The sequence below is a fragment of the Orycteropus afer genome, unplaced genomic scaffold (assembly GCF_000298275.1).
Source record: "Orycteropus afer afer isolate SDZICR_OR568_19922 unplaced genomic scaffold, OryAfe1.0 scaffold00208, whole genome shotgun sequence".
NCBI classification, from domain to species: Eukaryota; Metazoa; Chordata; class Mammalia; order Tubulidentata; family Orycteropodidae; genus Orycteropus; species Orycteropus afer.
Window position 1 is genome coordinate 1,012,296 of NW_006921795.1, and position 11,511 is coordinate 1,023,806.

At 38.5% G+C, this 11,511-nt stretch overlaps 1 protein-coding gene across 1 annotated transcript in view; it reads right to left on the reverse strand.

The window, feature by feature from the left end:
* CFAP61 (cilia and flagella associated protein 61) overlaps positions 1 to 11,511 on the reverse strand; it is a 722,434-nt gene that overhangs the window by 384,391 nt on the left and 326,532 nt on the right. Inside the window, exon 14 of the mRNA XM_007948197.1 lies at positions 1,655 to 1,732. Within this exon, the coding sequence (XP_007946388.1) occupies positions 1,655 to 1,732 (78 nt within the window). The remainder of the gene's footprint in view (positions 1 to 1,654; positions 1,733 to 11,511) is intronic.

Consider the following 11,511-nt stretch of genomic DNA (forward strand, 5'->3'; position numbering starts at 1 on the left):
ACAACCAGACTAGTGTAGCTGTAATTTACTATTAAGCTGTAAACCAGGAAGGGGAAAAAATAGTGTGAAATGGCAAATAAAGTGTTTTATATAATTTTGCCATTACAACAGCAGCAAAAACAAAAACAAAAAAAGACTGAGCCTATTGATACTACTTACTCATTGCCATCCAGTCAGATCCAACTCACAGTAAACCCTCCTTTGGGTTTCTGAGGCAGTATCACTATGAAAGTAGATTGCCCAACCTTCCTTTTGAGGAGTGGCTGGTGGGTGTGAACCTCCAGCTTTCTGGTTAGCAGTCACGTACCAGGTACAACTAAATACTTCATGAAATTAGTTTTCTTAGTTTAAAGGTTTAGGGTCATGGTTTTGTGAGTCTATCCTGTCAATTAGCCTAATGCTGTTTTTAGAGTTTCTGTTCTATCATCTAGTTTGGTGAGTGGCCGCTGGGGTCTTAAAATCTAGGAAAATTTCACCCAAAATAAAGTAATTAGTCTCTATTCACCTAGAACAGTACCGGAATAAGGAGATCCAGGAGGACCTACACAGGGAAATGGACTGCAGGTTTAAATGCCTCTGTGAACTACTTCCTCCATTACCATGAAACCAAAAGAAATGAATGGTGCCCAGCTACCATAACTAAACATTTTATCAAGGATGCAAAAAATAGATCATGATCAAAAGGAGGAAAAGCATGGAACAGAACTTCAAACTTACATGGAAACAAGAATTACCAAATCCACTGAAACTGGGGGAACCCCTGAATCTAATGCCTAGAAATAATCTTTAAACCCTGAAACAAAAGTATCCCATAAAGCCAGTGTCAAACTAAATACTTTGTTGTTGTTGTTGTTATGTGCTGTTGAGTTGGACCCGACTCATAGTGACCCCTCCTTGGGTTTCTGAGGGGGTATCACTATGGAAGTAGATTCCCCCATCTTCCTTCCGAGGAGTGGCTGATAGGTTTGAACCACCAGCCTTATGGTTAGCTGTCAAGTGCCTTATGCACTAAGTTACTTGAGCTCTTAAAACTAAACTCACTGCCTTTGAGTCGGATCCTACTCATAGTCGACCCCTCCTTGGGTTTCCAAGGTGGTATCACTATGGAAGTAGATTGCCCAACCTTCCTTCCAAAGAGTGGCTGGTGGATTTGAACCACCAGCCTTCTGTTAGCAGTCAAATGCCTTAGGCACTACACCACCAGAGCTCCCCCAATTAATAAAGAATGTTTGCCTTGAGCATAGAATGCTTATAAAGAATTATCTATATGTACTTAAACTGACAACAGTTAACTTATAGCACAGATGAGAAGTTCCAAAACCAAACCAAACTCACTGCCATCGAGTTAGATCCAACTCATAGCGACCCCTCCTTGGGTTTCCAAGGTGGTATCACTACAGAAGTAGATTGCCCAACCTTCCTTCCGAGGATGAGAAGTTAAATGGACAGTAAGCCTAAATTAATGATGATGAAACAATGTGGGTACAGATAGAATAGTGACGTAATGTGAAATGTGTAACCAATGTTAGTGAACTGTTCATGCAGAAGTTGTGATTAGATGTATGCTTGGTTGTGTATACTGACACCAAAAATAAATAAAATGTTTATTTTATTTATAAAATAAGAATAAATGAATATACATTTCACAATTTACCATTTCATTTCTTATCACTGCAATGCCAACTATTTGTTCTGCAACTTCAGCTACAAATGCCTGCAATGGTGTTCCATCCTGAAAAAGATAAGTAAACATTAAAGACTCTTGAAAACATCACTATTGATGTTTTTTTATATAAACAGTTAGTAATAGATTTTAACCATGACATCATCATGATACTGATAGTCAGAGCCAATGTCTATCAAACTTACTAAGGGCAAGGTATTAAGTAAAATATTTACCAGTGCTCATTTAATCATCACAAAAACACAGTAAGGTGTTATTATTATCTCTATTTCATACATAATAAAGTAGGCTCGTGAGACAAAGTAACCTGTCTAAGATCTCCACATGGTAAGTGATAGATCTATGATTCAAATCTAATCCCTTTAACTATTTAACTCTGTATCAGTGTTTCTTAAAAGATGTGGGCTCAGGACCCCTTTACATTGAAGATTCCAAAGAGCTTTGGCTTATGTATGCAACCTGAATCAAAAAAACCCTGATGCCTCTCCAACTGACAGCAACCCTATAGGACAGAGTAGAACTGCTCCACAGGGTTTCCAAGGCTGTAAATCTTTAGGGAAGCACATTCTCACATCTTTGCTCTGAGGAGAGGTTGGTGGGTTCGAACCACTGACCTTTTGGCTGAGCACTTAATTGCTGAACCATCTGGGCTTCTTTTATGTGTTCAATAACTTTCACTAATTTGTATGTTAGAAATTAAAACAGAAAAATTTTAAATATTAGTTTACTAATTTATTTAAAAATAATAATACATTGTATTTTAATGTAAATAATGTATTTTAATGAAAAATAAGTATAATTCCAAAAAATATTTAGACAGAGGAGTGGAACTGGTTTATATTCTTGCAATTCTTTTTAATGTCTGGCTTAAAAGATGATAGATGGATTTTCAAATTTGCTTCTGCATTCACTGTTGCAATATGTTGTTCTAGTTGAAATACATAAAGAAAATCTGTCTTCGCAAAGATATGTGGTTGGAAATTGGAGAATAATTTAAATAATCTTTTCAGATAACTATGGATACTCTACCCAAACTCAACTTTGATACGCCACCAAAATTAAACAAATGGTAGTGTTTTAAAGATTAGTTGCAATGTGGCATCTGAAACTATAATAATGAACCCTGTGCACCCTATTACATTAAAATCCATTGGACTATCTTGCACTTTGCATGTTTCTTTTACCCATAAATGATTTTGTAACAACAAGCACTGTTCATTTGGAAAATATTAGTTCACCAAATTATGAAAATTTTCCAAATGATGACTCATTTCATTACACAATATCAACAACAAAAAAATTCATTAATATCACCATCAAGCTGTCAACCTCACCTTAACAGACATCAGTTTTCCAAAATTCTAATTTTTTTCTTTACAGCTTGGATTTTTATCATAGGCGACAAATGTCATTTGTTTTCTTAGAGTGACAGGTCACTTCATTGTTTTTAAGAAAATATCTGCCAACTACCCAAGTCTGAACAGCTGCATTTTGTGTGCTCCTTTCAATAAAAATGGTGTTGCATGAAAAAGGTGGCTGGTTCAGCATATAACTAAAAAACTGCAGGTTTCTTTTCTTTTCTTTTTTTGAGACAACCAACATACTTCTATGTGGCAGAAGTGCTTTATGAACACTTTTTTATTTTGTCACACAGAATATTAAAAATACATTTACTCATGGGTTCAGATTTAATAAAGTTAATGATTCTCACTACTTCGTCAAGAATATTCTTTAGTGAAACTGGCTTTTCTTTTTTAATTGAAGTTTTTATGACAATAACTATAGATTCACATGCAGTTATAAGAAATAATACAGAAGATTCCCTGTTCACTGTGCCCAAACCTGTTGCCGTCAAGTTGATTTTCACTCTATAGACCCTATAGAGCAGAGTAGAACTACTCGATAGGGTTTCTAAGGCTGTAATCTTTATGGAATCACCTTACTCCTGTGGAGTGGCTGTTGGTTTCAAACTGGTGACCTTTTGGTTAGTAGCCAAGCAATTAACCACTAAGCTATGAGGCTTCCTTTCACTTTGCCCAGTTTAGCCTAATGCTGATATTTTGAAAAATCACAACCAAGATATTAACATACATACAATCCACAAATATTCCATTTCTCTAGCTTTACTTCTACTCCTTTATGTGTGTGTGTGTGTGTGTGTGTGTGTATTAAGTTCTTTACAATTTTAACTCCTATGTAGGTTCAAGTATCCACTACCATAGTTACAAAACTGAAAGTTCCAACACTATGAGCATCTCTTGTCACTGGTATCCGTATGGATGTAAAGGGGGTGTGGAATACATCAGGTGACATGTCAGAAAAGGGTGACATCAAAATGACTGGCCATCAAATTTTGGGGCAGTGTTTCAGCATAAATTTATTATTTTTATAAAAATATCCCTGTAGTTAGTTATAACAATAAAAACATTTTGATAAGCCCAGTTTACATGTATCAAGATACCAACAATGCTAAAACTCTATGCTAATTTACTTTTTGAACCTTCTAATGCTTTCCGTTGGAGGAAGTGCAGCCAGAATGCTCCTTGGAAGCAAGAATGGCCAGACTTCGTCTCACCTATTTTGGTCATGTTGTAAGAAGGGACCATTCATTCCCTGGAGAAGGATGTCATGCTTGGTAGGGTGGAGGGTCAACGAAAGAGGGGGAGACCTTCAACGAGATGGATTGACACGGTGGTTGCAATGATGGGCTCAAGTATAGCAGGGATTGTGGGGCTGGCGCAGGATGGGGCAGTGTTTCGTTCTGCTGTGCATGGGGTCTCTATGAGTCGGAAACGACTCGACAGCACTTAACAACAACAACAACAATGCTTTCCGGTCAGATTTGTAATTAATTAATTAATTAATTAGTTTGTTTGCTTGCTTTTGAAGGAATATTTATTTACAAAGTAGATAACACATGCTTATGTCATACATAATTTTAGGTCACTGCAGCTAAAGGAAACAACCTGTTCTGTGAGTAAAAAAGACTTGCTTTATGTGTATACACTTTAGTGCAGTTAAAAAAAAAAACTGTAATAATAATTTCAGAACTTCACAATTTGAATAGGTGAAAATTATTTCCTAGTTCAATATGGGAAAAGAAAATTCCTTTGAAAATCATCTGAAGCTCAGACAAAAATTCCATCACTATATTGTTGGATCACTATGTAGAATCTTCATGATTCAGATGATACAAAGGAATATTCAATTCAATATTCTAAAGAAGACAATCCATCTCATATGATCTCATCAACCAGAAGAATGTTGGTAGCAATCATAATGCAGAAGTAAAGAAGCTGTTTCTTTACACAATATGACTGCTTCTACTGCTACCATTGGCTCACCTGTGTTCAAATCTACACCCAAAAGTTTAACAGATTCTGAATGTTCTGTTTCAACTTTTACTATTTTTTCCTGAAGGTTAAAAACAGAGTTCTGAGCAGGAATCTTGGAAATAATGAGCACCACCACAGCAAATGCTTGGACTCCAAGTTGGGCCCTACCATTGATACTGAGCTTATACTTCATCAGAGCTTCTGCCACTGCCACTTCCACTGCACCAAACCCTGGAACCACAAAGCCATTTTCAATAACATTTTTGACAACTCTCAAGACATGTCTTATCACATCTTTGATTTGAGTGAGTGTGTGCTTATTTGGTCCTTCAAAAAATAGTGTGACAGAGCAAGGGTTATTGCTTCTGAATAAAGATGAACTTTTCTCCCAAAATGTACTCATAGACAAGTCCTGCATGTCTCAAACAATCAGGATTTAGGTCAACTACAGAATTTGGAGCCATCCAGCCACAGGCAAGGGTCACCCTCCCCTTACTACTCTGTTTAGCTCTGTGTAGAGCTACAATGCCTCCTTTTGCAATGGCATGTAAGAAAAATGGGTCAATTCCTTTTTATTAATAACAGCAAACTCTTTATTTGAATCATCACGGACTTTCTTCTTCAGTTCTATTTTTTTAAAACTCTCTTTAATTAATTTTCTTTCAGCTTTTACAAGTTCCTCTCTTTCTCTTCTGCACCTTGTAAAAGAAGCCAAAGTTCCTTTTAGTTTTTTCATGGTCTATGACACATTGCATGTGAGGATATGTACATCTTCTATTCTTTTCTTCATATCAGGATACTGTGTCCATGGTCCAAAACAAACCCTCTGATTAAGCTTATAGCAGTTTCAGATTTATGTTTCATCTCCATGATTTCAACCATGAAAAAGTCAATAGGTCCATCTTTTTCATAATAGCCAAAACGAGAATACTACAGCCTTTGTTAAAACGTCAGTAAGTTCAGAATGAACTTTAGTATACAGGGATATTTTGGCCACATCTATAAGTGCTTCTCTGTTCATCTCTTTGCTTACTTTGATTTGTCCCAAAAATGGAAGTGTCTTTTCCTTTGTCACTTTAAATCCTTCAGTTATTATTCTGAGATACAGACCTTCAGAAATGTAGAGCTCTGATTGTTTTAGCAGCTCTCCAGTGATCAGGACACTGGAAGCAGTACCATCATCCATTATGTCATCCTGGCTATTGCTACTTTTGCTATTGAAGAAGCTCTTGGGCATTGTATCTGCATTTCATGAAGCAGTACATTGTCATCTTTAGTAATCTTGACATCTCTAGGACCAAAAAACAGCATCTTTATGGTGCCCTTGGGTGCCACGTTGCTCCTCAGCATGTCCTGCAGTCCCCAGGCAGCACCGATGTTGACCACCAGCACCACATAGGCTTGAGCCAATTTGGCTTTGGGGTTCAAGGTCTTCATGGCTGCAGTGGTTGGCCCAGCAGAGAAAGAGGATGAGACCCAGTGTGTGGAAACTTCAAGGTCAGCTCAGCATCCAAAGTTATCATTATTACTCAATTACAATGATGCTTCAAATCATGTGGTTTCATCTGCATGCATTACAACCAGGCATTGTTGTTTACACTGTTGCCAGTGTTTTATAGTGGTTGACTTTGGCAAATATTCTGCATTTTAGCTACAATATTGTGGTAATTGGTATCAACAATACCTTTTTTAATAATAAAGTAGTAATTAAAGGAAAAGAAGGAGAGGGGAAAAAAGAAGGCTTCCTTCTGCTCAGTTACTAATAATATAACTAATAATGATGTAATTCAATATACAAAGATTTTACAACACAATTGTGTTCTTAGTATTCATATAATCTAAGAAATATTATACTTAAGCAATCCACAACTGTATCACATATTATTCTATGATTAAAATTGATAATAAACATTACTAAGTATACTGTATAGTCTGGTATGGAAGAGGTCCATGGTGGGGAGGGGTGACATCATGTGTTACTGACTGGGTGACACTAACCCCAGTGACATCACTGTCCCTGGTATTGCTCTTTTATTATATATCCACCTCCCTCTTGTTCCTCCCCTCCCTTTCTTTAACTTCTGGCAATGACTAATTTGTTCTCCATTTCTAAAATTTTGTCATTTCAAAAATGTAATCATACAGTATGTAACTTTTTTTTTTTCCAATCAGCATACTTTTTGGAAGATTTATCCAAGTTGTGTGCACCAATAGTTCATTCCTTTTCATTGTCAACTAGTTGTTGTTGTTGTTATTGTTATGTGCTGTCGAGTCAGACCCGACTTATAGCGACCCTTCCTTAGGTTTCCAAGGCAGTATCACTACAGAAGCAGATTGCCCCATCTTCCTTCTGAGGAGTGGCTGGTGGACTTGAACCGCCAGCCTTCTGGTTAGCAGTCAAGTGCCTTAGGCACTACGCTACCAGAGCTCCTTTGTCAAGTAGTACTCCATAGTATATATACACCACAATTTATTTAACCGTTCACCTTTTGAAGTATATCTGGGCTGATGCCAGTTTTTGGTTATTACATTAAAGTTGCTATGAACAACATGACTTTATGTACATGACTTTATTGCTCTGGGATGGATTCTGAGGAATGTGCAGTGATATTACATTGTGAGTTTTCTTTCTTTCTTGTTATTGTGGAGTACATGATGGTGAAGGGTGATGACTACTAAGAAGTTTAGTACCTCTGTCTTAATTCATACTGCAGCTCTCAAAGTTTTACCCACCACTGCTTCTGAACCCTCAGTACAAATATCAATGCAGTGGAAAGGAAAATAATTGCTTATCATTATTATGAAAATATTTTTATCTCATACTTCCTGAAAACTAATATCTTACAGACTCACAGGGATCATTAGACCATACTTTGAGACCCAAGGCTCTATATCATACTGCTTAAGGGGACAAGAGACAAGAAGCAAAAATTAAGAAATAAAGAGATAAAGCAAATCAAAACAACAAATATGTGCAGCTGGGAAGCTTTATTTTGATTTGAAGACTTTATAAATATAGTTAAAATCTGTTTATGTGCCCCTATATTTAGATATTTGGTGACTCTCTCCTGATGACTTAAAAATAAACTAAAAGATTTATACAAAAGAGCCAATAACTGGGAACAAATTGTGGTGGTTATGTTTGTATGTCAACTTGGGTGGGCCTGGTTGAGTGGCTGGGCAGCTGGTGGTAGTTATTCCCCATGATGAGACTGGCAATCAACTCCATGGTGGAATCTACCACAAGCAGCTGAGTAGCTGCTTTTGGGATATGGTCTGCTTCCCGTATATAAGGAGAAGCCTTGGGAATGGTCTCCAGCTTATGGCATGCTTGGACCCTGTGTGTAGTGTCATTGTTCAGCTGTCATGCTCTGCAACCTTGGGACTCACAATGGACTTAAATTAACGGCCTGCCATGTGGTTTGGTAACATTGGGACTGTGCCTTTTTACTTGTCAACCTTGGGTTGTCAGCCTCAGAAGTCAGTAGCTGTCTGAGTAAAGAAATGCCTGTGGCTCCAGTGGGCTGAGAGCAGGAGGCAGAACTGGACCCCAAGGTTGAGGGGCTTTCATCCAGCCCCTAGAGCCTGGCACTTTGAACTTGGACTTGAAGCCTCCAAACTGTAAGAGAATAAACTCCTGTTTGTTCAAGCCATCCCATTTGTGGCATGTATTTCTGTCAGAGTGGCACTAGGTAACCAGAATATACCCAAATGCCCATAAATAGAGGAAAGAATAAATGAATTATGGTATATTCATCCAATGATATAGTTTACACTACAACATGGGTGAATCTCACAAACATACTGTTAGGCAAAAGAAGCCAGATATAAGAGAACACAGTATATGATTCCATTACATAACGTTCAAAAACAGGCCTAACTAATCTATAATCTTCGACATCGAAATGGTGTTAACCCAGGGAAAGAGATTAAATAGGAGCATGAAGGGAGCTTCTGGCAGGCTGGGATTTGTTTGTTTCTTGAAACAAGTGCTGGTTACATGGTGTATTCAATATATGAAAATTCCATCAAAGTGAATACATCAATAAAATTTTTTCAAAATAAAATTTAACAAAAAGTAATGAAGCATTTCTCTAACTAATGCACTGTTCCATGTCTAGCTAACTTAACTAGTGTGGTCCTTAAGAAAGCAGTGTTAACAAAAGTAGCACAGCTAGCAGACCTTTTGCCATAGCTCAGGAATTGGTATACTTGAAAAGTAACCCAACATTTTCCATAAAGGATTTTCCCCTACCCCCATCTCATCCTGGTGGACATAGCCTATTCACCAGGAATGTTTAGCCAGATTCACCATCCAGTGGGATCAGAATGGGAGCCCTATGTCTGATACCCAGTGTTGCTGAGGTTGTTGTTGTTGTTAGGTGCCATCGAGTTGGCTCTGACTAATAGCAACCCCATGCACAACAGAATGAAACACTACCCGGTCCTCTGCCAGCCTCACAATCCTTCCTATACCTGAGCCCATCATTGCAGCCACCATGTCAATCCATCTTCTTGAGGGCCTTCCTGTTCTTTGCTGACCCTCCACTTTACCAAGCATGATATCCTTCTCCTCTGACAACACGACCAAAGTATGTGAGACAAAGTCTGGCCATTCTCGCTTCCAAGGAGCATTCTGGCTACACTTCTTCCAGTACACGCTTGTTCTTCTTTTGGCAGGCCATGGGACTTTCAGTATTCTTTGCCAACACCACAACTCAAAAGCATCAACTATTCTTTGGTCTTCCTTGTTTGTTGTCCACCTCTCACATGCATATGAGGTGATTGAAAACACCATGGCTTGGGTTAGGCATATCTTAGTCTTCAAGGAGACATCTTTGCTCTTCAGCACTTTAAAGAGGTCTTTTGCAGCAGATTTGCACAGTGCAGTATGTCGTCTGATGCACTGACTATTGCTTCCATTGATGTTGATTGTGGAACCAAGTAATATGAAATCTTTAACAACTTCAACCTTTTCTCTGTTTGTTGTGATGCTGCTTATTGGTCCAGTTGTGAGGATTTTTGTTCCCTTATGTTGAGATATAATCCACTCATCTGTCAGTTTGTCCTACTATGGTGGCTTGTGTGTTGCTGTGAGGCTGGAGGTTATGCCATCAGTATTTCAAATACCAGCAGGGTCATCCACAGCGGATAGGTTTCAGTGAAGCTTCCAGACTATGAAAGAGTCAGAAGAAGGAAGGAGTCATCCGCTTCTCAAAGAATTGGCCAGTGAAAACATTATGCATAGCAGTGAAACACTATCGGATATATTACTGCAAAAGTTCATGAATAGCCCTGAAACATTGTCTGGTATAGTAGCAGAAGATGAGCCCCTCAGGTCAGAAGGCACTCAAAATGTGACTGGGAAGAGCTGCCTCCTCAGAGTAGAGCTGACTTTAATGATGTGGATAGAGTAAAGCTTTTGGGACCTCCGTTGGATGATGTGGCACAACTCAAAATGGGAAGAAACAGCTGCAAACATCCATTAATAATCGGAACAAGGTATGAATCTAGGAAAATTGGAAATTGTCAAAAATTAAATGGAACACATAAAGATCAATAGCCTCGGCATTGTTGTTATCATTGTCAGGTGCAGTCAAGTTGTTTCCGACTCATAAGCTGCATACATGGCAGAATGAAACAATGCCGAATCCTGTGCCAGCTCCATGATCCTTGCTGTACTTGAGCCCATTGTCATAGCCACCATGACAATCCATCTCATTGAAGGCATTTCCTTCTTCTGTCGACCCTCCACCCTAACAAGCATGACATCCTTCTCCAGGGAATGGCTCCTTCTGACAACATGACCAAAAGAGGTGAGATGAAGTCTGGCCATTCTCACTTCCAAGGAGCATTTTGGCTGCACTTCCTCCAGGACAGATCTGTTATTTCTTTTAGCAGTCCATGGTACTTTTAGCATTCTTCACCAGCACCACAACTCAAAAGCATCAACTCCTCTTTGGTCTTCCTTATTCAATGTCCAGCTCTCACATGCATACGAGGTGATTGGAAATATCATGGCTTGTGTCAGGTGCACCTTAGTCCTCAAGGAGACATCCTTGCTCCTCAGCACTTGAAAGAACTCCTTAGCGGCTGACCTGTCCAGTGCTAAACATCATCTAATGTCCTGACTGCTGCTTCCATTAGCGTCAATTGTAGAACCAAGCAATGTGAATTATTTGACAACCTCAATCTTTTCTCCATTTATCGTGATGCTGTTTACAGGTCCAGTTGTGAGGATTTTTGTTTTCTTTATACTGAGATATAATCCATACTGCAGACTGTAGTCTTCAATCTACGTTCATCAGTAAGTGCCTCAAGTCATCCTCACTTTCAGCAAGCAAAGTTGTACCATCAGCTTATCTCAGGTTGTTAATGATTCTTCCTCCAATCCTGATGCCACATTTCTCTTCATATAGTCCACCTTCTCAGATTATTTGCTCAGCATATAGATTGAATAAGTGTGGGGAAAGGATACAACTGTGACACACT